This window comes from Heloderma suspectum, chromosome 7, assembly GCF_057233095.1.
Source record: "Heloderma suspectum isolate Gila_16-S chromosome 7, 16-S_ref, whole genome shotgun sequence".
In the NCBI taxonomy this organism is placed as follows: domain Eukaryota; kingdom Metazoa; phylum Chordata; class Lepidosauria; order Squamata; family Helodermatidae; genus Heloderma; species Heloderma suspectum.
The window spans coordinates 53,104,959-53,132,818 of record NC_139464.1 but is presented as its reverse complement, the minus strand read 5'-3'; the positions used below and the strand labels follow the sequence as shown (position 1 = coordinate 53,132,818).

Sequence of the window (27,860 nt, the reverse complement as noted above, 5' to 3'; positions counted from 1 at the left end):
TATATCATCCAATTAGACACTCTATCTTCAAGTCAGGTGTTTCAGACTCTTTTTCTCACTAACCAGACATTGTGGACATAAGTGTTCTCTCTCTAGCAGAGAAAACTTGTATCAAGCATTCACATGCAGATTGGAAAAACTGGTGTCAGATCACAGTCTGTTTTAATTTCTAATCAGCTCTATTTGGAAGTTATCAAGTATATTAATTTTAAAATGTTTTGGCCTACAACTCCCATGATCCCTCACAATTGGCTATGTTGGCTAGGACTGATCAACGTTGTAGGCTAAAACATCTGGAGGGCCACCCCTGATTTTAGAAAAAAAGGAAGGTGGGCAGGACAAATGTCTAGCTAGTTGCCTCCAATGAACAGAGTAGTGTCATGGAGTTAGGTTTAAAGAAAGGCAAGTTGATTTATCATAAAAAGATTTATTTCTTCAAATTAAGCAGTACAAGTAACAAAACAGTGCCAATATTACTTGTGGTACAGTGACAAGTAATGTATCAAAATATAGCTTAAGAAGTTTTTCACCTTTGCAGAATTTTATATGGGACACATTTAAGTTCCAGAGCATCAGCACGAAAATCTAGAAAAAGCCTTATTGTTTCAAGTTCAGAATAGGAAGCTAGCTCAGTAATCAAACATGCAAGTTACCATGATTTGGGGCAGTGGGGTGGGGTGGGGGAGAGAAATAAGCGAAGTTGTTCTCTTATGGGAGTTTATCCTGAAGTCTGCAAAGGTTAGGCTGTTTGTCCATCCAGTCCCAGGTCTTTGGCTACCAACATCGCAGTCACTGGATGCATAGAGGCTTTGTGTTGCTGGAAAGCACTGATGGCTTGATCACGAGATTTATCAAATTTATGGAGGTCTCTGCAATAAATTTCATAAAATAAAAGTGAAATAAAGATCTGGGTAAGATGCTATGTTAGCATGTTCAGAACAATTTGCCTTTTTTGAACTTAAAAAACTATATTCAGACCAAAGTATGATCATGAAATACATCTAATACAAACAGTTTATTCAGTGTTCAATATTCAGCTGCTCTAACAATTTAGATTTTTTGAGAAAGACAGGGTGCTAAAGACAATAGTGTGGGTGATGTCAATACGACGAGGGAAAGAACAGTAGCAGTGGGAGAGGGATAAAGAGCTTTACAGTGTACTTAACACTATGCTTGCATCTCATAATAAATTGGAACCATTGTGGAAGTCAATCATTGTAAACACAATTTCAACCTTGGGACAGAAAGCTTATTTTTCTAAAAATAAAGTCAGAACTGATGCTCAGGATACAGTGTTTTGCAAACATCAAATTCCTTTTACATACCAGATTCATAAACCTGTTGGAGCATCCATGGCCTTGAATAAAAGCCATTTTAGATAGGCAATTCTGTATTTGAAAAATAGGGTTTCCATGCACTGAACTATTTGAGAACTTGCCTAGCTACTATGTTTCTGTGCAGTACAAAGCTACCTAGATGGAAGAAGAACCTGCAGAAAATATGGTAGACTAAAGGCAGGGGTCCACAAAGTATGTCCAAGCTCAACAGCCAAAAATTACTGGCCAGTATGAACAGAGTGAAGGGACCTCTGAACACACAGAGAGTGCCTTCTCCTTTCCACTCAGTAAGTGGCGGCCTGCCCATCTCATAGAATTAAGGAGAAAGGCTGATAGCATGACAGTATTGTTCCAAATAAGCATGAGTCCCCTTGCAGGTCTCTTTCTGAAAACTAAGCATAAGCCCTGCTTTCTTAGAAAGCCCCCACAGAGCAAGCATCTGTTTTCAAACCAGGGTTTAAAAGGCTAGGAGACAGTCTTTTTATCTCAAAGAAATCCACTCCAGATTTTTCTTCCTTCTCTGCAGCAGCTCTCCTTCAGAACCCATCTTTTTGTTATTATTGTTACCTTAAGCCTTTTTTTTTCTTTCTGGTGTGGGAAGGGGGAGTGAGAGAGAGAACTGGGACTGGGAACTGGAGAAAGACTGCAAGGCAGAGATGTTGAGAGAAGAGAGAGATTTGAAGTTGTCCTCTGCCTTCTCCCATCCAGTCAGTCAATTCATAAAACCAACCTTCCTTCTCTTAAATTGTTTTTACCCACAGTTGGAATGAAGTGGCAGGAGCTTGTTGAATGAGAGGTATTTGGAAGAAATAAGTTTCAGGGTGAGGGGTAGAGACTGGGTCTACAAAAGTGGAAGATAGTGCTTGTGGAGAGGCAAAAAAGATTGCATGAGGGAAGCAGCTTTGCACACAGATGGAGAGAAACTAAAACACACAATTCTGAGCAGCACCACAGACTGAAAATGGTACAGCCAGCCCCTCCCCCAGCCCACCAATCAGATCTGCAGTATTCCCAGAAATGGAAGAGAAGAGAATGGAAACATATCCTTGCTCATGCTATTCAGAAGCAAAGAACAGGGTTCTCCCAGAAATCTACTCCACATTTTTCTGGTGGCCTAATTTAGCTGCTGTAATGCAGCCTCCCCTCCCAGGGCATTCTTGCTTGCCAAGATCAAAGACAATTTGATCCCTGGTGTGTTTGCAAGTGGGCTTGACTAAAGGACTAAGTAGCTAATAGATTACCAAGAATATTCAAGATTTTCAGAACATCTTAAAAAAAAAAAGTATTGTTCTGGTAGTTGCGCTGTTACCCTGCATCACCTTCAGGTTGTGAAACTTGTATCTGTTCACAACGTGGGGTTGAAAAATAGGTTGTACAGAAGTCCTTGTAAGTTCCACAATAAGGTGGTAAATATGGAAGTTTTACTCCTGCATTATAGTTCTGGCACTAGTGATTTAAAAAAAAATCAATCAAGGCCAATGTAATTTGAGTAAAAAACTACTGTGTACATATTTAGAATTAAGATGTAGAGAATAGCCAATTTGGAACCACTCTTGCCTGGTTAACAGCATGGGCATACACATTTGGTATTTATCTTACTTAAACAAGGGACGAGTGAACTTCATTCTGCCTTGTTCTGTAGCCATCTTTAGAGCTAGAGGAATGGCATCTTCCCATTTGGCTTGAATGCAGAGGCGCAGCCATCTGAAACAGTAGAATTAGCATTCAGTTAAATAGGTTTAAATCAAGATTGAGGGAATCCAATTTCTGCAACACACAGTTCCCAAATTTCTTAACTACACAAATTAAGAGTGTCTGTCTGTCTGTGTGTATTGCTTGCATATTTTATTTTGCTTCCAAGGTCGAATTATTCTAAAGATTTGGATTCTGCTGGCAAGAAGGGGAATGACATACTCTATAAGAAAGGGAACTGGGAGAGAAGGCTCTGTAGAGACAAAGCTTTGAAAATACTAGTCACAGGAGGAACAAACTGCTTGGCAGGATATCCCTACACCTCAGGTATTGCTCAACAATCTGTCCGTTGAAACTTCAGCAGACACCACTCAGACATTTTCAAGCTTCTCTTCAGTCACGCTTTATAAAAACCCAAGACCAGGTATCAAATCAATCTCTTGATAACAGTTTGCCTTACAGTGTATCATAGGCAGCCCAACAAATCCACAAGAATATACTTCACATATTAGTATGATATTATTTAATCTATAATAGTTATAGTCTAGCAACACGTTGCTCAGGATCTGCAGACAAATTTTGGCTGAACTCACTACAGACAAGGCTACTTTAAGGACCAGTTTGGACGTAATATTCCTGGCTAAGCCAGGAAAGAGCATTAGGTCCATGCCCCTTCCCCTCCTCTTCAGCATGTTGATCATGGTCTCATCAAACCACAGTTTTCCGCCAAGTCTAAAACAGGGAATTGTGGTTTAATGTCGATCTACTAACCAGGATCTTTAAGAGAGCAATCCTATGTTCCCTAGACACCATCTGGGGGACACAGGGTATTTCTGTTTACTGGCCCTGAGCTTGGAGACACTGCTCTGAGCTTGAAGCCAGGAAACCGTGCTCCCCGCTTCCTACCTCCACCTCCTCTATAATAGCTCCCATGTAAGGGAAGACTCAACTGCACAAGTAATAGAAATTATTCCTACACAGTATAACTCATTTCATTTGCAAACGTTTCAAGATTATATTTGTATATTTTACAAACCTGAATCTAATTTCAGAATTGTTCACAGCATTAAAGTCATAAACCTCCTGCATTTGTCTTACATGGCTCACTGGAAGAGGGTCCTAAAAATATAAAAAGGGGTGTGGGAAGAAACAGGAGTATCAAGACAGTGACTTTTCAATTCTAAATAACTGTGCCAGCCCTAGAACTTCACACCTAAAGCAACAAGTCATTGCACCCACACAATAGGTCTACTTGTTTCTGGAAAGACACAGATTGAGGATGTAAAGTAGCAAGATGGCACCCATTCTGTAGTCTGCAGTCTAAGCATGTTTCATAGTCAGGGTGGTTTGAACAATAGTATAAGATGTCAACATGCCACCAATTATGGAATGATCTCCCTGATGAGGCCTGCCTGGCACCAACATTGTTATCTTTATGGCATCGGGATAAAACCACCCTCTTCTCTCAGGCATTTGGCAGCAGAGGAGTTTTAAATCAGGTCCTGGATTGCCTTTTGTTGATTGTTTAAAAGTTTTTAGATATATGTTGTCTGTGTGTGTGTGCGTGCTATCTGTCTGTATGTTTTTGAATGGTTTTGCACTTTGTATAATGTATTTTAATGATGTTTAATCTTTGTGAACCTTCCAAAGACCTTCGGCTATGGGGTAGTATAGAAATATAATACGTGAAATGAAATCAGGTTTTACAACACTGCATAAGCAACAGGATATCGCTATGACTGAGAAATACCTGGCTTTCCTCACCTAACCTTCACACTATAAACTGGAAGAACAACAAGGAAAAAAAGGTAGTAGAAACGTTTGTGCTCAAAGGTAAACACTTTTGCCTGCACTTACCTCCAGCAGCAATAGTGCAAGGAACTCAATATGCTGATGGGAAGACATCTCTTTTATATCAGCTGAACTGAAGGAGTTGAGATCACATTCAGTGGCCTAAAGACAAGGAAAATTCAGAGAATATTTGGAATTCAGAAATATCTAAACACCTTCAGAAATTCCTCATTTCTAAACATCAGAAATTAGATTCAAAATTTCATTTACAAAATTCCATTTAGATAAATAAGAGTCAGGGAACACACTCAAGGGCTTCACATTGTTTTCTATAACAAGAAATGTTCTCTGCATGCATGGGCATAGCATTCAGAGGGAGTACAAGCGAGTATTCAAATTTAGAGAGGATGTACTTCATAGCCTCTTTGCCATCCACTCAAATTACAAAAATGAAGATGAAGGCCCTGCTTCCATCGAGCTGTGCACAATTTGAGGTACAGGACTGTGACCAAGTATATATTTTTACTGTTGAATAAAAATTTATGCAACCCACTTTACTCTGTTGGTGACAGACAGTTTGAAGTGAGAGAAACTGACCAGTAAAGTTTGTAAAGCTCATGTTAAAAATATAATTTTTAATGCTTTAGACATACAGTAAAAACTGTATTTTTGTTGAGCCTTTGATGGATTTTAACATTGTTTTGGCTTGCTTTAAAGAATATTTTGTTTTTTGCCTTTATTTTATTGTGGTTTTATTGTATTATTGTATTGTTTTAAATTGTATATTACCTTCAGCACCCTGGAGGACAGAAAATGAAGAAACATTGTTACACCTCAGTGTGTCTGTTAGCCCTTGGCTTATGGGCTAGGATGCCTCGCCCAAGCTAACGTGCTCCATATTTGAGGGTTCTAGCGGTCTCAAAATATAGAAAAGCATTTTACCTGGCAAATGTTATGTTCCATGGTTTTGGAAGGCCAGTTCTTAGAAAGCTCAATTGAACTAACATTATATCCCTGCACTGAGTCCATTTTTTAAGTGTTGTTTTGTTGGAGCTGGGGAATGATTTCTGTATCCTCTTTGGACACTCCGACGGATTTCTGTTTGCTTTTTGTCTGGATAGCTCCAATGCCAAATTAATGCTAATAGCTAAGTTTCTGAACACTGTTATTAACACTAGATTGTTAATGGTGGCAAACTAAGCCATACTCACTCTGAACATGGTCCTGCTTCTTATTGTTTGTTTTGTATTAGGGTTGGTTGACTAATAAGTTTTGCTGCTGATGATATTAATAATAATAACAGTCACAACAGCAAATGAATAAGCTTTCAGTAAGTTTGCCTTAACTAAATTTTACTAAACTCTGCATTATAAAAATGGATTAAGGTCATGCAAGTTTGGAAGACAAAGCAAAATGCAACACTAACGTACACTATACCTAAAGTATTTAACACAATACATTAACTCACTTTGATCCATCTTTGGCTCAGGGCAACACAAGCATTTGACAGTGTTGTATCATACCTGGTGAAGATGGAAAAAACTGAAAGTTTATACACTTACTGCTGGCATAGGTGTCTAGAACATAAGCTTATGAACAGGTTTCTTTCATACTCCTCACTAATCACCTCTGCTTTTGAAGAAATGTTATTGCTTATTATAACACTGTTACAGGCACATACAGAACTCTGGTTATGGGGCAGAGGGTATAAATTTAAACAAATAAGTCACAGGGAACATTTCATGGAGCAGACACATTTAAGTAGCATAGCTTTTACATATTTCTTATTATTTATTATTAATAGATCTCTATATGTTACATTTAGATCATTTGAAATAGACATGCTTTACACATTCAACTTGCACACAAGTTGCATGATCAAGAACATGAACAAATAAAATATCAAGACTAATAGATAATATAAACTGAAAAAGGGAAAACTGTATTAATTGATAAATTAAGGATTTAATATGATCAAAATATATATTTGGATTAAAATAGAATCAAAACGTTTTAAAGTTTTGAATATAAGCAGAAAGTTTGATAGAAATGTCAAAGAAGATCCTTGCTTACGTCGGTTTTATTGGTGGCATGCCAGGAGTGTTCATCCATGCATTCCAGTCCACTTTGTCAAGAACATCAACCTAGAATAAACAACTTATCAAACATCTGTGGTGCACTCAAGTTTGGTGAATCAAAAGTGCTGCTTTTCCGGTCATACCAACTCAGGACAATGAGACATACTCAAATTAAATAATGTCACTGTATAACTGAAATGGAAATTGAAGGATTCTACAAGCTTCCTGCAACTGAAACTGGAGGATTCCTTGGTTCCTCTAATAGTCAGAGAAATACTTCATTCAATACAAAACACTATCATTATTTCATTAATCCGATCCTGATCAGGCAGATGGCTACTATGTACTTAGTACATTTCTTCAAAAGCAATATTGAGTCTAATCCAGTCACCCAGTATGCAAATTGCTGGATGTATGCCCTCAAGAAGCCCATGAATATATCTGACCCAAGAGCCAGATGTGCAAATTCCACAGGCCAGAGTTTTCCACCCATGCAGTACAGACTTTGCCATATTGATTAAATACTGAGGATGACATAGCTGAAAACGCCTGCCATAAAAGCTATAGGCTCAAGCAAACTCGGCTCCAAGGAATGATTCAGCAAAGTGGGCTGTTACAGCAGAAAAAAAGCTGAGTATTTTCAGAGATGAAACTTTTCAGTTAATGTTGCTTCAAAGAATATGAATGGGTGCGGCTAATCATGAGCAGCATACAAAACTCTACAAGGTAGCGGCCTCCAGAATAGGTGGTACCATGTAATGCAGTACTTTCCTAAGAGGAAGTTTACTTCCATATGCAAAGGTGCCCATCAGGCCAGATATCTTGTAGACAAGTGCTGCATAGAGTAGAGCTGCAATAGAGAAGCAAAAGTCTTCTGCCAGGGTATAAATATGATCTTTTTGCAGCTATGTTTTGCACTGTATTTCATTCTTCTAAAAAATGTCAAGTCTCAATAAATCCTTGTTCCTTAGGACAGTGTGTATTGCTGCCTCCTGCAAACTGTTTTGTCTAAGGAGGAAGCCTGGCCATCAACACACACATTTCCAATGAGCCAAGTGCAAACATGATCAATTGAGACTTGGGTTGTGCAGTGATTTGAGCCCATGTTTGCATTCAGTAGCTAGAGTATAAAATGTTTTGGGGAAGTGGTATTGTTCTAAAACAGTTTACTATTAATCCTTCAGGCTGCTTAGTGGTAAAGTGTATGTTTTGTGTGTGTAAAGTTCCACATTCTATCTCCTAACATCACTACTTAAGTTAAAAAGGCTAAAAAAAGCCTCTGGAGTAACTGCTGAGTCAGAGACAGTAGTGGACTAAAAAAATAATAGATCTGACTCCATATGTAGCAGATTCATTTCCTTTCGTCACCTTAGAATGTATTTTAAACCAAGTATAACACGACATTTTGAACTGTAGGAGTAGTACTTAACCTTGTCCTTGAAATAGGTGTACAGGAAATCCTTCCAGTCCTCAGTCCTTATACTCTTGTATGCAAATTGCTGGATGTATGCCCTCAAGAAGCCCATGAAGACATCTGTGAGCATATAAGACATATTAAGCATAAAGTGTCATGACAGAAAACAGTCCACATGGTTTAAGAGTGACTTAATACCTGGCCCACCAAGATGCTGTTCAAGATAAAGTAGTAAAGCAAAGCCTTTCTCATATGGAACAGAAGAATATGCAACATCAGGGTCAACTTCTTCCAGACAAGGGATCAGTTTTGTCACAGGGTTCGTGTTTCCAAGGGTATTGATCTAGAAAGAGAAACACATAAGTCATTATGAACTGAACGGAGCTCAACCTGCCAGTCCTCTTGACACAGAGAACAGATGAAGTACACCCTCTAACACTGGGTAAAACTCACCAGCCAATTTTGCCAGATGAGTTGTCAACCACTTTTTAATTGCAACGTCTCTAAGGTTCTGTTCCACTATGCATGTGCTCTAAATCAGGGGCAGGCAACTTCAGGGGGGCACAATGCTTCTCTGGATCCCACCAGGAGCTACACCTCTGCCTCCCACTGCTGAATTTGCCACTGAAATTTGGTTACAACAGCAAAAAACCCAACAATATTGCTTTAAAACAAGGCATGCAGGGAGCACACACCTTATTTTAAAGAAAAAACTGCTCTTCTTTGCCACCATGGCAGCAAATTCAGCAATGGGGGGCACGAAAAGGCCAGAAGGGGCTGCCTGTTGTCCACCCCTGCTCTAATGGGACAGATGCAATACACCTACACTCAAATCTAAACGGTTTTGTTCTACTACAACCTCAGGGTTTTTTCAGGCTCAATATGTAGCCCCTAGCCTACTGAACTACACTGGCTTTAATTCAGAAGTGTTTTAGGTCTGTCTGTCTAGCCCAAGTTTTCAGCACGGGTAATAACCGCCTGATTATCTAACTCCAGCCTCCAAGTGACAACCCAAGCCAAAAGGAAGAAATGGCTCGCTATAATATCTGGAAGATGGTGAACACACTCAGGAATGGAATGCCACAGTTGTGGATTTCCCAAAACTTATTTGAACTCAGTGCATACAGGGAAGATATTAAAGCACTCCTTTTGAAAACCCAAAACAATGCAAAAAAATGGGGACATTGAGACAACATGTTAACCCACACTCAGTGGTTGGGTGTGGGCTGTTGTTGAACCATCGGTTGTTGTTCAACTGTAGGTTAGCATGTTGTAGGAATGTCCACAGGGTGGCTTGTTGACCATGAAGTGTGGCTTGTGGGGTTGTTCAGGGTGGTTAACAACAAGCCATGGGTTCTGAAGTGGCTTGCTTGAGAAAATAAGATACACTGCATGGTTACCAAGCCACCCCACAGAAGTTCAGACAGCACATTAACCCACGGTTCAACAAACAATACACAAGTTAGCAAACAACCCACACTCAACCACTAAGCCTGCTGTCTGAACAGTCCCAGAAAGACACTGAAGTGTCCTGTGACTGGAGAGCAGAAAAAAAGCACACTCTGTGATGACATTTCTGTCATTAGCCAGGGGACCTATGGCCACTTGGAGGCTGCACCCCTTGCACCCCAGGAATAACATCAAGTCAAGGGGGAGACCAACCTGGCCCATCTATTAACCACAGAAGGAGCAGTTGCAGGGAGCTTGCTTCCCCCTCCCCGCCAGAAAGAACACTCTGCTCCAACTGATGCTTGCCCTAGGACTGTGGAAGTCAGGGGAAAGAACACTCTGGCCCCATCCATCAGTTGAAGGAACACCAACTGCTATTCAAGCAAGAACTCCAGCAAAGGGCGATCAGCCTGGCCTAACATGCATTTAAATGCTTGCTAATAGCTCACCACCTTGTTTTGGCCTAGAAAAACTGATCTCCTTCCTCTTCCTTTCCCCCCTTCCCTTGTGTGTCTTTTCATTTTAGTTGGTAAGCCAGATGGCAGGGCCTATCTGTCTCTTTTTACTGATGTGAGCCACTTTGGGAGACAATAGATGTCTGAAAAGCAGGATAAAACCCACAATATATGAAGTGTATAAGACCCAAGCCACTGAGTCAACCTAGAACCTTGCATTTTGCCCAGGACAAAATTCAAAGCAATGCAGGCCTTGAAACACTATTGTGAATGTTCATGACAGCCCTCTTCCATATCCTGCACCAAACCAGATGTGATGCTCACATGTTGTACAAGAACATAACTTGTTAAACATTCAGAAGCTGGTGCTAGTACATGAGCTTCACATTAACATACAGCTTGTGCTGAGTCCTTTCTTGGATCATGCACATCTGGTCACTGTCACTCATGCCTTGACCGCATCCAGATTACTACAAGAGACTACACAATGCACCCTATGTGGGGCTGTCCTTGGAGAGTGTTTGGAAACTCCACCAAGTGCAAAATGCAGCAGGCAGAGTGGTTTCTGGTGTTTGCTTCTCAGACACATTATACCAGTTTGTTTTCCATTTGCACTAACTTCCAATTGGTTTCCAAGTACAATTAAAATGCGGGTTACTACCTATAAAGCCCTAAATGGCTTGGGAGCCAGTCATCTAAGGACTTCTTCCTCCCACATGAATCTTCTTACACACTGCGTTCAACAAAGGCAAATTCCATGTTAGGCATAATTAGGAAAGAAATTGAGAATAAAACTGCCAATATCATACCGCCCTTATACAAATCTATGGTGCAACCACACTTGGAATACCGTGTACGGTTCTAGTCACCACACCCCAAAAAGATATTGTATAGTTGGAAAAAGTGCAGAAAATGGCAACTAGAATGATCAAGGGGCTGGACCAACTCCCCTATGAGGGAAGGTCACAACAACTAGGATTGTTTAGGTTGGAGAAATGGTGAGTAAGGGGAGACATGATAGAGGTATACAAAATTATGTGTGCTGTGGAGAATATGGATAGGGAGACATTTTTCTCCCTCTCTCATAACACTAGAACCTGGGGTCATCCTCTGAAGGTGATTGGTGGGAAATTCAGGACAGAAAAGGAAGTACGTTTTCACACAGGGCATAGTTAAACTATGGAATTTGCTACCGCAGGATGTCATGATGGCCACCAATTTGGATGGCTTTAAAAAGGGGCTAGACAAATTCATGGAAGATAAGGCAATCAATGGTTGCTAGTCATGATGGCTATATGCTACCTCCAATATCAGAGGCAGTATACCTATGTACACCAATTGCTGGGGAATATGGGTGGGAGGGTGCTGTTGCACTCGTGTCCTGGCTGTGGGTTTCCCATGGGCAGCTGGTTGGCCACTGCGTGAACAGAATGCTGGACGAGATGGATCCGTTGACTGATCCAGCATGGCTCTTCTTATGTTCTTTTCTGAAGCCCTGCTCTATGTTTTGCCACCTTCAGAGGTGCAGCTGGGTGGGGACACGAGCACAGCCTTCTTGGTAGTGGCAACTGGATTCTGGAACTTCCTTCCAAAAATAGTTGGGTTGGCTACCTCTCTTGAGTTTAATTCTGCCACATCTTTAATGTGTTTTAACCTCCTGCTGTGGCAATGCATGTTTAATCTGACTAATGTTTTATGTCCTCTTGTGCTGCTGTGCTATTTTAATGGTTAGGTTGATGTATTTCTCATTCATTTTTATTGAATACTTGTGTTCTTAATCTGAAAGCTGCCTTGGGGACCAAAAGATAGAGTAGACATTTTCTAAAAAATAAAATACTAGCCTGGGGAGGGAGAATTATTTCCCAAGGTCAGATCAATTCACTTTTAATTTACATGTATTCAATGTTTTGAACTTAAAGTTATTTAAATAAGCCTTCAAATTATCCAGGAGCACTTACCGTATTTTGCAGTTCTCTCCAACCTCCTAGAGCCTGGAAATGCCTGAACTGTTCACCAAAGAGCCGACCACCAATCCTGCGTTCCAAGTAAACTGTGTGACCCTCATTTAGCCTGAAAACACCAAGCACACATCATTACTTCTATAGCTCAGAAACACTTTAAACAAAGCACACAACTTCTTGAAGCACTTGATCTCACCTACCAAAAGTGCTCCCAAGTTTTGTTTGTTACCAAATTCCCTGTCCAGCTATGGGAAATTTCATGCGCGATAACCTGAAACGCACAGAAAGGGTCATAAGTGTATTCTGAACTCTTGTTATCCACCTAGCACTGCCCCAGTAAATAGAGGGGAGGCAAAGACATACACAACTAGCACCACTCATATGGTGCTTTCAGTTCACATACTACACAAGCATGGCATCGCACAGCCCGCCCACCCCCATGAGCCAGATCAGGACAAAAGTCTGGGGCAGCAAATCGGGAAGGGTACCTCCCAATGGCCCCTCCCACCTGCTGCCGCATTCCTGCCTGCCTTGCCCTGGCTCTGTGCTGCCACTGCACTGCTGCTTAGTCCTGTTTCCATCCTCCTGCTTACGACAGTTGGCTTGGAGCTGGTGCTGTTAAGCACCTTTTCTGGTCAGTCAGCCCCTCCCTCCTTCTCTGCCCCCTCCTGCCCACAGCAGCCACTTTGCTTGCTTTGGTGGTGACACTGCTGCATTTCACACAGGTCTGCTTGCTACCCCACCTTGCTTGTCCCCCACTATTTAGCAACATTTATATATTCAAGGATAGCAGTTAAGGGAGCAATCCTATGGCCCCTAGATATTGTCTGAGGGGCCACAGGATATACTGGGGATTTCCCCCTCTGAGGTCAGACAGAACTCCAACCTCAGAACTGGGAGTTGGAGATCCAACCCCCTCCCCCACCCCATGGCAACTGATGGGGAAAGAACTGTGCTGGCTGCTCTCTGAGGTGGGAAAACTGGCTTTGGAGAGGGGGAAAACGGGGTGTTTTGGTGGGAGGGGAGGAGACTGGAGAGGCCAGAATATGAGCTATCCTGAATGTAGATAGTTTATCCATATGGGGCTGGATTCAGAGTTGTGTGGGTAGGAACTCTGAAATGGACACTCTTGTGGGTAGAAGGGCGAGAGCCAATTCTGGCTTATCACCACTCCCCCTGCAGCCCTCTAAGCCTCCAGAAATGTGCTCCAGAGTGTTGTTGGTCCCTCCAAAATAGTGGGGGAGGTGGCACTTGGGGAAGGAGAAATCGGTGAAATTGCCCCCCCCCTTCACCTGCAGGAGCCTCCACTGGATCTGACTCATTTCCACAAATGAAAGCAGAACAGCTGGACTGGGTCCAGTACACTGTATGGAATTCTATTAAGTTGCAACATTTGTGGTTTTTCCTATTAAGTTTTCTGTGGGTTTTTTTAAAAAAACTGAACAGCTAGAAATAGTATCTATTCATGCTAGATTATTTTATACAGCATATTCTATTTTAGGTACCTGATAATATAGATGTGAATAGCTGAATAAATCTTATACTTACATTGGATAATGATCTGTCACCAGCCTACAACAGACAAAGATTAAAGAGTTACTTCCTTAACTCATGCCAAAGAAAAAAATTCATACAGTATCATTTTCTAATTTGGGCAAAAAGTCAATTAATGGGTCTTTTCCAAAATGCAAACTTCTATGTAAGGCTCACAAGCTAAATGGGTTCAAGTTAATTTCCAAAGGAAAACTATGCTATGCAATTGATAACAAAATAACACTTACCAGTAATGTAGGTGTCACAAAAGTGAGGCAGGGATTCTCCATGCCACCATATGGAAATGATGGTGGCAACACCAGCAAATCATACTGACCCCATACATAAGGTCCTGCCAGGTCTTCTGCTATTTTCAACATGACTTCAGTCTGAAACAAGAATTAACAAAGCAGCTTTTAATGTTCAAACTTGGCATTATTTCTCAAGGTATTAATATACAAATTGTCGGGGACAAAACTATGTTTGCCTTAGACAGTTTTTTTTTCTTCTGCAAATTTTATAGCCCTTTAAAGAAAAATGAAGTAAGAGCTATTCACCTTTTAACAATATGCAAAAGCCAAATAGTCACAGAATTTTCACCAACCTCTGCAAATTCATGAGCTGATTTGTCCGCCAGCTCCTTTTCAGCCCACACCAGAGTTCTGGGGCCAATCTCTCTGAAAAACAAAATCCAGTAAGAAAAACTAAGAATCTTGTCTTGATTTCCTGGCTGCTTCTCTCTTACTGTACATTGTAAAGCAGTAATTTAATAGGTGGGGCAAACGGGTGGATGTAAAGAGCATCACTGGAAGGCAACAGTTGCTGTGCGAACAGTTCCTCAAAGTATTTCTGCTTCTAAGGGCTACAGCAGACATAATACAGTTCACACCTTACCATGGTTCAAGTGTTAGGAACAGGGGATAGGTTCTTACTCTTCTTCTCCCACAACCCTTGTCCTCTTTGAGCAAGTTCCCCCTGCCAGCCTTGCTCAGGGCTAGCCATTCTATCTACAGTCTTCTTGATCATGCACGGTTCATCCTCAGATATTCCGTGATCTGGCTAACAAGCATTAATGTAAAGATGCATTGCCCAAACGTGTGTGTACTGTTCAGGTTATGCAGGATATATACCTTCCAACTTCCACTTCTCTCAGTAGCTTGCAGAGCTATATATTCTGCAGTGTAGTGAGGAAGTAAGTAAAGAAAGCCCATCAAATTCTATAAAATTATTGCCCAAACTGTTTGAGTTCTATATTCTGGGTAACCAAAAACTGGAGAGGAAAGGTAGGCTGACGTTGACTTGTTTAAAGTAACCCTAGTTCAAGATTAAAACAGTTTGTCTGGGTTGGACAACATGGCAAGCTGATCAAAAGCAGAAGCAAAAGCTTCTGAACTCCTTTTGGCAACATCAGTGCAGAGGGAGGACATATGTGAGCTCATGGGGAGACTAGGCTCATTCACTAAACATAGCCACTGAGTAAAACTCACCTGCTTTCCAGAGCCCCAACAACTAAAGCAATCAGATAGGAGGGTATTGGAACCTAACCCCAAAGTAGAGAAAAAAAGTTAATATGTAAACATTAGAAACAGGGCTGGAAGTCACATATTTCACACCTAAAAGGGTTGCTAAAATCAAAGTCATGCATGAAATTATATAGTATACCATAACGGGCTGAAAATGTACACAGACTTACATTTTGAATGAAACGATATATCTTCCAAGTACTTCCTTCTGGATCAGGGAAGTTGCCATCTCTCTTAGCACTCATAAGAGCCACCAGTTCATTTGGAACAGATATCTAGTCAAGTACAAAAATAGATTAATGGTTTCTATTTAATGTGTAGAAATAGTTAACGCATTACATTCAATTGTACCTTAGAATTCTAAGGTAATTCTACAACAATACTGGTCACATAAATACTTACTTGTATCTTTACATATCACCCATAAGCATAGATGCAAGCTTCCCATTACTTCCTGCCATGTTCACAGCTTCATCTTCTGTTGTATTATAATAGCCTGACAACTCAGGAAGTTAAGACTATAACTATTATAGGCTAATCATTAAGATACTACTAAAGCAGCTGTCATGTGAAGGGTTTTTGCCAATTATCTTGCAATTAAGTTCTTGGAGTCTTTCATTGCTTTTGTCCAAGAAGCAACAAGAATACAGGAAATTAATTTTTACAAGTTTAATTTAGAGAAACTGTTTTACAAGAAATGTTCAAGAGCAGCAAAAAGGTGTCAGTAAATACTACTGGTAAAGGTTTGTCAGGATTAATGGAGTGGGGCTCTGCTGAGTGGCTACCAGCCCACCAATGGACATGCCAGCTACACCTCTGAAGAATTTAGTGCATGTGAAAAAGGGTCTGATGGGCATATCAACTTACATGTATAGAGCTCTTCTACATGAGGGGAGAATTGGGATCCAATTGGATGCTCCCTGACATGAAAGAGTACTATGGCCGTACATTGGGATCTGTGTAGGGTCCGTGGTCACACATGCTAAATGCACAACTGGTGGGGGCATGTCCAGCATGTGTATGGCTGTCAAACTTGTTGGCAATGGGGTGGTGATAGCCCACACAGTACTCTCTTGCATTACCTGAACATGTAGAGGGTTCATGCGAACCCCATTCATATCAAACACCAAGAAAGGCATAGCTGAAAAGACATGACATGGTAAATGCTGTGGGCTTTAGCAAATTGGGCCCAACAAAACAATTCCGCAAAATTAACTGCTGCAGAATAGCAGTGGAGTTTTTCCAGAGATGTTAACTGAACTTTTTTGCTGTGTCATGATGCACATAAACACAATGATTGATCACAAGCTGCACACATGACAATGTGCAGCGTTGAGTCTCTTGGCTGGGCAGTTTCCTATAATATACTAGTCTCTGGGGGGTAAATGCACAGTACCGGCCTAACAGAAAGACATCCATGTGACATCTGCTTTGACCCAAGACACAGAGCAGTAATTCTCTGGCAAGGGATAAAGATGGTCATTCTGAAATTGTAACTTGCATTCCTTAGGTCTTCCTTCTGATAATGTCGATTAAGACATTATGAGTAATTTATCTGGCTGCCTGCCTGGAATCTCCACTTGTCTACAGGCCAAACTAGATACAGAATCATAGAATAGTAGGGTTGGAGGGGGCCTGTAAGACCATCGGGTCCAACCCCCTGCTCAATGCAGGAATCCAAGTCAAAGCATCCCTGACAGATGGCAGTCCACCTTCATCTTGAATGCCTCCAGTGTGGGAGAGCCCACTATCTCCCTAGGAAATTGATGTTATTCATGTCTTTTGCCATTGTGTGGTTGATCTAAAAAAAACAACACATTGGTGCAAGCCCCTCTTTGCTGAGGCAGAGTAGGGTGAAGCAAAGGGTTAAAGCCACCTTCCATCCCAGTTCCGTCCTGGTTGCCTGCTTCCCCAGCCCCCACCAGCCATTTCTTCTTTAAAAAAACAAGCCACACACAAGCTAAAGACATGAACATCACATCTAGTTTGGCCCTTTTCACTGTTCCATAAAGCTTGAGTCCTACAGGCATGGGATCCTAAGGATGGCCAGCCACTAACATATCTCTTTACAGATTTCCAACAAAGGTAACCACCTGTGACATCACTTGCAATGCAGCAAGCAAGATAATTTCAAGGAGAAAATTTATTTGGGTGGGATGTATCTTCTAATCTCAAACTTCCAATGTAGACATGCTGGCTCCACTATGTTAATAATGCCACAACAGAACTTCCACATTCTGGAGATGAAGTGATTTCTTACACACAACTTCAGTTCCTCTTCAGTTCTTTTTTAAACACTTACCACAACTTTCTTGACACAACTTGATTTTCTTCATGTGTCATTCTGCAGTCTGACTGTGGGTACTAATCTGTCTGGCACTGGTAAGGAGGACAACCTGTCTCGTAGACTAACTTTATATCCACTCTGAGGTCACCTTTGTGAGCTCGGAGAGGCAGCTGGTGCAGTTCTCTACATGCTGGCTGCAAGAGGAAGGGGGTGGGGAGCTCAGACTGAGTCCAAGTGTTGTCTCTGACTTCAAATCCAGGAATCCGAACTATCCTATGCACCCCCACCCCCCAGCAGACTCTGTCTAGGGGCCATAGAATTGCTCTCTTAGGTTCAAGTTATCAGCACACATATAAATTCTAACCAGTTTACATGCTGAATGGCTCAACTGTTCAAAGGACCTTTACATCATAGACATTTTAGAGAGCATAAGCACAATTTCAGGAAGTATTTTGAAGCTAGAGGGTTTTGCTTCCTTGGGCGTAGAACCTAGACATCCTTAAGCCTCCTTTTCTTTAGTAGTATTCCCTGAAGAAGTCAGCCAGATTTATCATGATCGTGCTCCTATAAAAAAAGGATTTGACTAGTCTAGTCCGTCTGTGGCCTGGGACATGAATCCTGAGCAATTTCAGCAAAGTGAAACATGCTTCTTTTTGCATCCCAAATGTGTCTAGGTATTTAAACTAAGGAAGTAATTGTTAAGGTTTTAGATAAAAGCATTTCCTCTATTCTCAAATAAAACTACCCAACACTTAGGACAAACTGTGGTAACAGAAAACAAGTCTTATTTCTGACATGGCAAATGAGACAGACATCAAATCCATCACATGCAATCCATTTGTAATGGAGGTTAACGTGCTAGGTTTCTGCATACTCAAGAGGGGTTGTGAGTCAGATCACGCACAGCAATCCTGGCTTAATAAACAATGGCTTATTTTGCTGGGGAGGAGCATTAGGCCCGCATCCCCTCCCCCACACAGGCTTCACTGCTTCAGTGGTGGCTTCTTTAAGCCACAGTTTCCTTTTAAACCCGAAAGAGAGTCCATGATTTAATCTCATCTTACTAACTAGGATCTAACACCAACCCAGTATCTACCCTCTCCCAAGTCAAGTTATTCATTGAAGGACAGAGGCATTTTTCAGATACAGAATGATAAAGCAACTAGCATCCTTATATAATAGGCTACACTTACATCTGTGCACCAAATGTACACAGACTAAAAGAGCTCAACATCAGATTTTGGTTTGATGTGTTCACTCAAATGGCTGAGTCTGGTAGCAGAATTTGTAATGTTTCAATACATATCCATACACTAATCTATCCCAGGTGAGACTGCTAAATAAGAGTCCATTTTGCACCCCAGGGGTACAGAGGTTTTGGTTTTACCTACCTCTGCATAGTAGGTTAGCTTCACAGAAGGAGTATCCTGGCAGGGAAGAACAGCTCTGCAGTGAGTAGCCTAAAAAAAAAAAAGTGGCACAGATCAGAAGCTGCTATTGGCAGATGTTGCAGTAAGGATTTAAGTGCTTTATTTTGCACTACACAACCATTAGCAAACGTCTAAGTTCCCAAGAAACCACATCCAGCCACAATCCAATCAGGTTCATATGTCTGATCCAATTGCTTGAGAGCTTCCCACAGGCAGTTGGTTGGCCAATGTGTGAACAGAACCTTTGGTCTGATCCAGCATGGCTCTTATGTTCTTAGGTCTATATTATCAGGTCAAATCACCCTGAACACAGTTTTTCTTTTTTTATTGTAAAAAAAGTAGAGAGGAAGATAGACACAAGTGTTAAGCCTAATGTTACTAATACTACAGATTTTTTTTTTTAATGTAACACCATAACAATCTTTTATGCAGTCATGTGAAAAAGAAAGTACACCCTCTTTGAGTTCTATGGTTTTACGTATCAGGACATAATAAAAATCATCTGATCCTTAGCAGGTCTTAAAATTAGGTAAATACAACCTCAGATGAACAACACATGACATATACACTGTGTCATTATTTTACAGAAATAAAGCCAAAATGGAGAAGCCATGTGTGAAAAACTAAGTACACCTTATGATTCAATAGCCTGTAGAACCACCTTTAGCAGCAGGAACTTGAAGTAATTGTTTTCTGTATGACTTTATCAGTCTCTCACATCGTTGTGGAGGAATTTTGGCCCAGTCTTCTTTACAATATTGCTTCTGACCATTAAGGTTTGCGGGCATTTGTTTATGCACAACTCTCTTAAGGTCCCACCACAGCATGTCAATTGGGTTGAAGTCTGGACTTTGACTGGGCCATTGCAACACCTTGATTCTTTTCTTTTTCAGCCATTCTGCTGTAAATTTCCTGGTGTGCTTGGGATCATTGTCCTGTTGCATGACCCAATTCCAGCCAAGCTTTAGCTGTCAGACAGATGGCCTCACATTTGACTCTAGAATACTTTGGTATAGAGGTGGTCATGGTCGACTCAATGACTGCAAGGTGCCCAGGTCCTGTGGCTGCAAAACAAGCCCAAATTATCACCCCTCCACCACCATGCTTGACAGCTGGTATGAGATGTTTGTGCCGATATGTTGTTTGGTTTTCACCAAACATGGCGCTGCGCATTATGGCCAAACATCTCCACTTTGGTCTCGTCTGTCCAAAGGACATTGTTCCAGAGGACATTGTTCCAGAAGTCTTGTGATTTGTTCAGATGCAACTTTGCAAACCTAAGCCGTGCTGCCATGTTCTTTTTATAGAGAAGAGGCTTTCTCCTGGAAACCCTTCCAAACAAACCATACTTGTTCAGTCTTTTTCCAATCGTACCGTCATGAACTTTAACATTTAACATGCTAACTGAGGCTTGTCGAGTCTGAGATGTAACTCTTGGATGTTTTGAAGTTTCTCTGAGCATTGCACGGTCTGCCCTTGGGGTGAATTTGCTGGGACATCCACTCCTGGGAAGATTGGCAACTGTCTTGAATGTTTTCTTCTTGTGAATAATCTTTCTCACTGTAGAATGATGGACTTTAAATTGTTTGGAAATGGCCTTATAACCCTTCCCAAATTGATGGGCAGCAACAATTGCTTCTCTAAGATCATTGCTAATGTCTTTACTCTTTGGCATTGTGTTAACACACACCTGAAAGCTCGAGACCAGCAAACTCCTGAGACTTCGGCTTTTATAGAGTTGGTCACACTTGCTGATGATCAATTAATCAAGGGCATTTGATTAGCAGCACCTGGCTGCTACTTAGGCTCTTCATACCTCTGGAAGCAGTAAGGGCGTACTTAGTTTTTCACACATGGCTTCTCCATTTTGGCTTTATTTCTGTAAAAGAAATAATGACACAGTGTAATATGTCATGTGTTGTTGTTCATCTGAGGTTGTATTTACCTAATTTTAAGACCTGCTAAGGACCAGATGATTTTTATTATGTCCTGATACATAAAACCACAGAACTCAAAGAAGGTGTACTTTCTTTTTCACATGACTGTATGTCTATTCAGAAATAAGTCCCACTGAGTTCAATGGCGTTTACTCCCAGCTAAGTACATATAGGATTCCAGCCTTAGTAAAGGTAGTACTCAAACATTAAAAGTACCCTAGACTTATCTATCCATATATACAATTGAGATAGCAAACCCACTGATGGTATAGAAATAGAAAAACATTAAAAAGAAAGTCAGAATTTCAAGAACTGAAGTAAATATTATTGGTATTGTTGAAGAAACAGAAATATTCGAAAGAACAGAAAAAGAAGAGATACCTTCATGCTGATTAATATTCAAAGTGAACAAATAATAAGGATATTCATCAACTACAGTTTCTTTCTATTTGATAAATAGGTAGGTGAAACTATTTATATTACTATTATTATTACATAATTAAAATAAAATCAAGCCAAGACTGCATCGTTTCTTTTTTTTAGTAATATCACCTGACTTCAGTGTAGGTTTAATGGTTACATACTTTTAGTGACAAAATGTTTAAAATCAGTTTTATATGTCTTATCAGTGTTCAACAGTAATAAAACATTATTTCTAACCTTTGGTGACAGAACTACATGCCTTTTGTCATACTTATTACCCTAGGAATCATACAATTTTATCTAGAATATATTACACATTTTATTTAGAATGTTAGGATATGCAAGCCACAGTTATCCCATTCGCTCAGCAACCAAGTTATATAGTCCCTTCTAGAGCATGCAGTATGTGGTTTCTTGAAATGATAAAAGGCAGAACTGTACGAAGTCCCTCAGCTCCCATGATATATACTTCAGACAGAGCCTGTTGCAGAATCTTGGCCCAAAAGATTTCAGCACAGTTCGGCCCAGTGGAAGAAGTGTAGGATACTGAGAAAGGTATACCTGTGAAAAATGCTGTCAGTAGCAGAGAAGGACAGCACAGCACCTTGCTCACCTGACACTGACTGAAGAGGAATGGATGCCTTTTCCCAGATGTCTGCTCTGGAGTAAACCATTGGAGAGCTGAAGACTCTGGAGAGGTTTCAAAAGAGACCTCTACAACCACATCTTGCCCCCTGCAAATATTTAAATAGTTAGGAATGTGTGCACTTTTGAGTACAAGATTATCAAATGAAATATTTTTGCTGCACTTCTTAGGAAAGTTGAAACCACTGTCAAATCAATATTTAATTGTAGATTCAGGAACATACATAACAGCTGGTTTGTTTTAAATGCTAATAGTCAAATAAATTAATTCAGTTAGGGAGCAATCCTATGGCTGCTAGTCAGTGACTAGACAGCCATAGGAAATCTTGTGCAGCAGCAAAATCCTTTACATATCCAAGGAATTTCAGGTTTCTCAGACAGTTTTGGTTACATGAGAAATTCAGGAAGATATTAAGGCAAGGAGTTTATCTACTCCAAACAGGGATGCAGAGCCTCTTTCAGCTCAAGGGCAGAATTCCATTCTGGAGAAGCTCTCAGGGCTGCATTCCAGGGGAAAAGGAGCAGGGCCAAAATACCAACAATACCAGTGTGTTTTAACTTAAAGCTCCTACTGCCAGCAACTAAGTCATAGGAGAAGGGAAAACCTCTATAAAAGCCAGGAAAACCCCAAACCATCAGTGGTCTGGGGAAAGGCGGTGGGGCCCAGGGAAGGGATGGGGACTTCTAGGGAACCCCAGAAGGCCAGACTGGGATACCTGGAGGCCTGGCTGTGGCCCCCAGGCCTGAGGTTCTCAACACCTGACTCAAAATGAATTATGAAGGTTTGTATCCTACTAACTAGGCCAGAGGGGTAGAGAACCTGTGGACTTCCAGATGTTCCTGGTCTCTCCATTAGCCCCAGCCAGCATGGCCAATGGTCAGGGACAATGGGAGTTGTAGTCCAACAACATCTTTAGTGCCACAGGCTCCCCACCCCTGAACTAGGCAGAATAAAGCTGTGACATATAACTATTGGGAGCTAAGTATTAAATGTAAAATATTGTTCAGGTTCAACTGCATTAAGCACTCGCCAAAATAAAACAGATAAGCATCAACTCCCAAAATGACACCAGCCATGATATCAGACCAAAGGCCGGCCTCTCTCTCAAAAAAGTATGAACTTTTTTCCACTGCACTGGTTTAGCATTCATTAAAGTTATCAAATACAACCTACACCCTTCTGCTCCAGCTATATACTAACATTTGCAATAGTGGCATATGCTGCAATATTACACCAGTATAGCTGTTTGCTTAGCATGAGGTAGCTTCTTATATGTTAGCACAAGTCTTAAGATCAGACCATTGTCAAGAGTTTTCAAATATGAAGAAAGGAACACACTTACTTCCCTAGTTCAAAAGGTAGAATGATTTCCAGTGGTGCTCCTTTGAAGCTATGACGTTGTCCAAGAGCAAATTGAGCCTCCTGCCTGCTGACGACCACTTTACGTATAGTGAGATCCTTTGTGTCCAAAACCTGTTAAGCATATTCAAGGGTTTTTACTGAGAAAAAGATGCCCTAATATATCTTGACAAAGTTTTTAGAACAGTAAATAAAACAGACACAGGAATCTTAGAGCCATCCAATATCAATTCTAATATATCCATGAATTCTAAAAAATAAACAAAAGGTAAAAAACTAGAAAAGGTATGAAAGCTCAGGAACTACTTTTTAAATCTACTCCATTATGCTAGACTTTATCTCATCAACATACAAAAGGATTACAGCGAGAGTATATGGACTGAGTGATATTTCATTACATTGCCCTGCTCAATTTTAACAGCTGGTCTTGGGAGGGCTCACGTCCTGAAAAGAAGCTTAGAAATATTTTAAATAAAGCCATATATCTTTGTAATGTACTCATGTTTAACCTAACAAGACTAACATCTTGCAAAGCTTTTCCTGCACAGTATAAGCATTTAACTGCTATAAAAATATACAGCCACAGCTACATTCTGGTCTATGTTCTACATCTCTTTTCAAAAAGTTGGAAAATTCAATATCTAAAGTAGCTGTTTACTTCAAAAATATTTAGCTCATTCCACAATATACAGACTGTGCCTACAAATACTTACAATTATTAGATCCTATAGGATTCCACAGTACTAAAAGATGAACTGCTGATGAAACAAGGTCACTTTTGAGACTTTTTTTTGTCCCAAATACAACACATTCTTGAGGCTAGGAAGTTAATTCTTGGGGGGGAACCAGCTGCTAACCAGATGTTTATTTACACAACAGTACTCAGTAAAACTTTGTATCTGCATTGTGTGTAATCTTTTCCAGATTATGCAGTCCTTATGGACAGTGTCCCAGGAACTGACAAGAAAAGTGGTATGCAAGCCCAGATTCTGTTTAAAGAAAAACTTGGACTTCATCTTTGTTTACAGTTTAGAACTAAGTTTAGGCAAAGATGTCTCTATTTTTAAGCAACTTATTTCCATGTCAACAGGAGAATCTCACAGTCATCCCACTTCTTAATTAAAGTATTGCACTTTTAACCGTAGCAAACTCCTAAGATTTTGCTTGTGCAAGCAAGAGACACAGTATTAAGGAGACAAAGTACAACTTCAAGGAACTTGAAATATAACAAAGTACAAATACTGCACCACTAATAACTTTAATAGCACCATCTCCAGCATTAGAGTGTTCATTTGATTATGTTTTTATGCCACGTTCAGCTCTGGGCACCATATCTGGTCACCTTTCCTCCACCCCGACCCCACCCCTTGGGTGGGAAGCAAAAAAGGCCTACCTAAAAAGTAGTAGCAATAATATCACAGCCAACCTAAGAAACTGTTCCATTTTCTTAACAAAATTTAAATACAACACAATCTTATGCGCGTTTACTCAAAAGTAAACCCCACTGCGTTCCGTGGGGCTTACTCCCAGGTAAGCATGCATAGCATTGCAGCTGTAGGCATTCCTGAAGAAGACGGCAAGGAACACGCGAGAGGCATCGGGCTCTATTTCGGGAGGAGCGAGGCGTCAAAGTTTCCACCGAGGGACACCGCAGCCCTGCGCAGGGAGCAGCCCTGGGTGGCTTATGAGGACCTGCCCCGGCTCTCCTCACGTTTGCGGCCTTGCTCCTCCGCCCCACAACTAGGCCTCGGCGCCCGGCTAAGGCAGCAGGTTCTTCCCGCTCTTTCTCTCCACAGGCCCAAGCAGCGCCGCCGTCATGCCCGTCAACGGCGTTACCAGGCAACGCAGGTTGTCGCGTTCCGCCCTCACGGTGAGGGCCGCGGTGCCCTTCAGCGACCGGCTCTCGAAGTCCACGCGGCAGCGCAGGTGGAGGTGATGGGTGCGGCAGCAGTCAGGCGCGGCGAAGGAGCTGGGATCTTGCACCTCAGCCATGGCTCTTCTTCACGCTCACACACTCGCCGGCTGAGGCGGCGCACACTGATAAGAAGTCCGTAGTGCCGGCCCTGCAGGGCTCCGGGTCCCACCCCATGAGGCGTGCTCGGGGTAGGATTCTGGGAGTGGTGGTTCTTCGCCGGGGAAAGAGCCTAGGAAACTCTGGTAAAATGGACTGCTACTCCCATGATTCGCGACGGAAGAGATCGCTCGGTGGCTTCTGTGTGGATTGGTCAGTTAAAATATTAGCCCACGCGCATACCATGAATCCTCCAAGGGAAGAATTTAAATTGACAGAACAAGGCCTTTCAAACAAGTAAATCCTCGTTAGTATAGTGGTAAGTATCCCCGCCTGTCACGCGGGAGACCGGGGTTCGATTCCCCGACGGGGAGATACTGTTTTTTTTTTCCCTATCTTCCCTTTACCGCAATATGGCCCTATTGTTTGAACTGCAAGGAAGATGTTGATTAGTACGCTGAACTGCAGACTGGAAGGTCGGCAGGACAGCAGTTCGAGACCCGAGTGCCGCGTGACGGAGCGAGCTCCCGTCTTCAGTCCCAGCTCCTGCCAACCTAGCAGTTCGAAAGCAAGAAATTGCGAGTAGACAAATAGGTACCGCCTCGGCGGGAAAGGTGACAGCGTTCCGTGCACCTCAGTGTCCAGTCATGCCGGCCACATGACCACGGAAGCATCTTCGGACAGCGCTGGCTCTTCGGCTTAGAAATGGAAGTGAGCACCGCACCCTAGAGTCGGACACGACTGGTTGGGGACACCTTTACCTTTTTTTACCTTTACCCCAACGAAGAGAATTCAGCTGCTCGTACTTTTAGATATACTTGTCACCACTTATAGAAATAGTAACATCTTTACACTTGCAGTGTTTACAACAACAGCCAGTAATTTAAAGCTGAAAGGCTACTTAATTTAAAATTCTATTGAAATGCATGATTTATACACCTATGCTAGCAATGCAGGAAAGCTGACGTTGAGTCATGTGTGCAGGTGCACTATGGTTGCAATGTTTGCTCAATTCATATTTTAGATTATTCTATAAAAACATTTAGGGTGCAATCCTATGCATGTTTAGACAGAGGAAAAGGCCTACAACTCCCAGCATTCCCTAGCTAGTATGGCTAGCCTGGGCATGCTGGGAGTTGTAGGCCTTTTCCTCTGTCTAAACATGCATAGGATTGTGCCCTTAATTGATTAAAAAGGTGCCACCCTGATTAATCAGGTAGGAATTTTTAAAATGATCAAATTTAAAAAAGTATTGTGAGCTGTAATGAAAATCAGTTGTGAACTGATTAATCGTGAGAACATTCACAAACATTAAACTGATAGTTGATACTGAGCGTTGACTTTGGGCTCACCACGTGTTGGAGTGGTTCAGGGGGTTTGAATGTAGAGCCCCACTTTCCCCATTCAATAAATTGTTAGAGCTGGCCCATATAGAGATTCTTGTGTGCCCAGACCATTGAAACACACATGGATGAGGGCCATTCTCTTTTGTTTGTTCATTTCACTGGGTATCATTTTGACCCCTCTAAAGTCAAGGTGAGGAAAGGCTGCCAGAACTGGCATCTGCTGCTTCTTCCTAAATGCTAGCTGGAGGGAGATTTGGAAATCAAAAGCCCTATTCTCTCTCCGAGGTTCGTAGCCATTCGAAGGCAGCAAGTTTGTTCTAGCAAATGAATGGTCTTTCTTTCATTAGATTTAGGTTAAAAAATTGTCCTCCTTGGCAGTTGCTTACTTTGTTTTCTCAAGAGTAGGTTGTTCAATGGAATTGTTGACATTTCTGTGATAAAAACCCACTCATTTTGAAACCAGTGTTTTTAGTTCTTCAGGTGAGGTTTCTTCAGGTCAGGTTTCTCAACCTGAAGAGGTTTCTCATTTCCATTTTCTTGTGTAACTTGTGTTATGCTGAATTTGGCCAGTCCTTTGCATTAAAATACTGGTTTTTAAGCGCATGACATCACAACTTCAAGCATACTTGCATATTTACAGTATTGTCAGATTCCAATTAATTTTCAGCTTCTATCCCATCCTCATTGTGAAAGGCCCTGGGAGCTGACTAGTTGTTAGTGCAGTGCCTATGTCATACATAACAGATGCTGTGTTATACTATTAGGTGCCATTAGACTACTTTTCCAGATAGCGTGACTGACACCACTGCTGTCCTGTCCATTTGTCACAGGGACAAACTATGATCTAAAGCTTCATAGGGCTGTGCCTCTGATGTTCAAGATTGCTCCACAGTCACTGGGGCTGTCTCAGTCCCCAACATTATGCGTAGAAAGCAGTCCATGCTTGTGCAGCGGGTGCTAAGTCAACGTGCATCAATATCCCCACCGCACATCAAAACCTTTTCATCTTTGGTGGTGCTGCTGCACATTTTGGCAATTTCATTTTTTTCCCTTTAGCGAAAGCTTTTCTGGACCACCAAATGGGGTTAAAACACATTTATCAAATGCACTTTGTCATTCTAAAATGACCCCTCTCAGGAAGGAGACAGCTTTTTACAACCCTTATCTCTCTGTTCCCTCTAAAAACGA

At 41.4% G+C, this 27,860-nt stretch overlaps 1 protein-coding gene and 1 non-coding gene across 3 annotated transcripts; one reads left to right on the top strand and one right to left on the bottom strand.

Annotated features, from left to right (window-relative positions):
* Positions 1-408: 408 nt before the first annotated feature.
* On the bottom strand, positions 409-25,332 carry LTA4H (leukotriene A4 hydrolase). Of its 2 annotated transcripts, none has more exons than XM_084810222.1 (19): positions 25,152-25,332; positions 23,299-23,429; positions 21,924-22,044; positions 18,912-18,980; positions 15,404-15,508; positions 15,198-15,250; positions 14,315-14,387; positions 13,959-14,099; positions 13,726-13,749; positions 12,378-12,448; positions 12,175-12,286; positions 8,511-8,655; positions 8,329-8,432; positions 6,894-6,964; positions 6,289-6,343; positions 4,887-4,982; positions 4,066-4,148; positions 2,937-3,041; positions 409-869 (listed from the first exon to the last, which is right to left on the bottom strand). In XM_084810222.1, the coding sequence occupies exons 1-19, from the start codon at positions 25,305-25,307 to the stop codon at positions 740-742; spliced, it is 1,845 nt and encodes a 614-aa protein (XP_084666348.1). In that variant the 5' UTR covers positions 25,308-25,332; the 3' UTR covers positions 409-739. The 2 variants fall into 2 exon arrangements, with proteins under 2 accessions (XP_084666348.1, XP_084666349.1); XM_084810223.1 differs by having other exon boundaries at positions 410-869; positions 8,520-8,655.
* A 296-nt stretch (positions 25,333-25,628) lies between these two features.
* On the top strand, positions 25,629-25,700 carry TRNAD-GUC (transfer RNA aspartic acid (anticodon GUC)). The gene has a single exon. It is a non-coding gene; the product is annotated as a tRNA-Asp (tRNA).
* Positions 25,701-27,860: the final 2,160 nt, after the last annotated feature.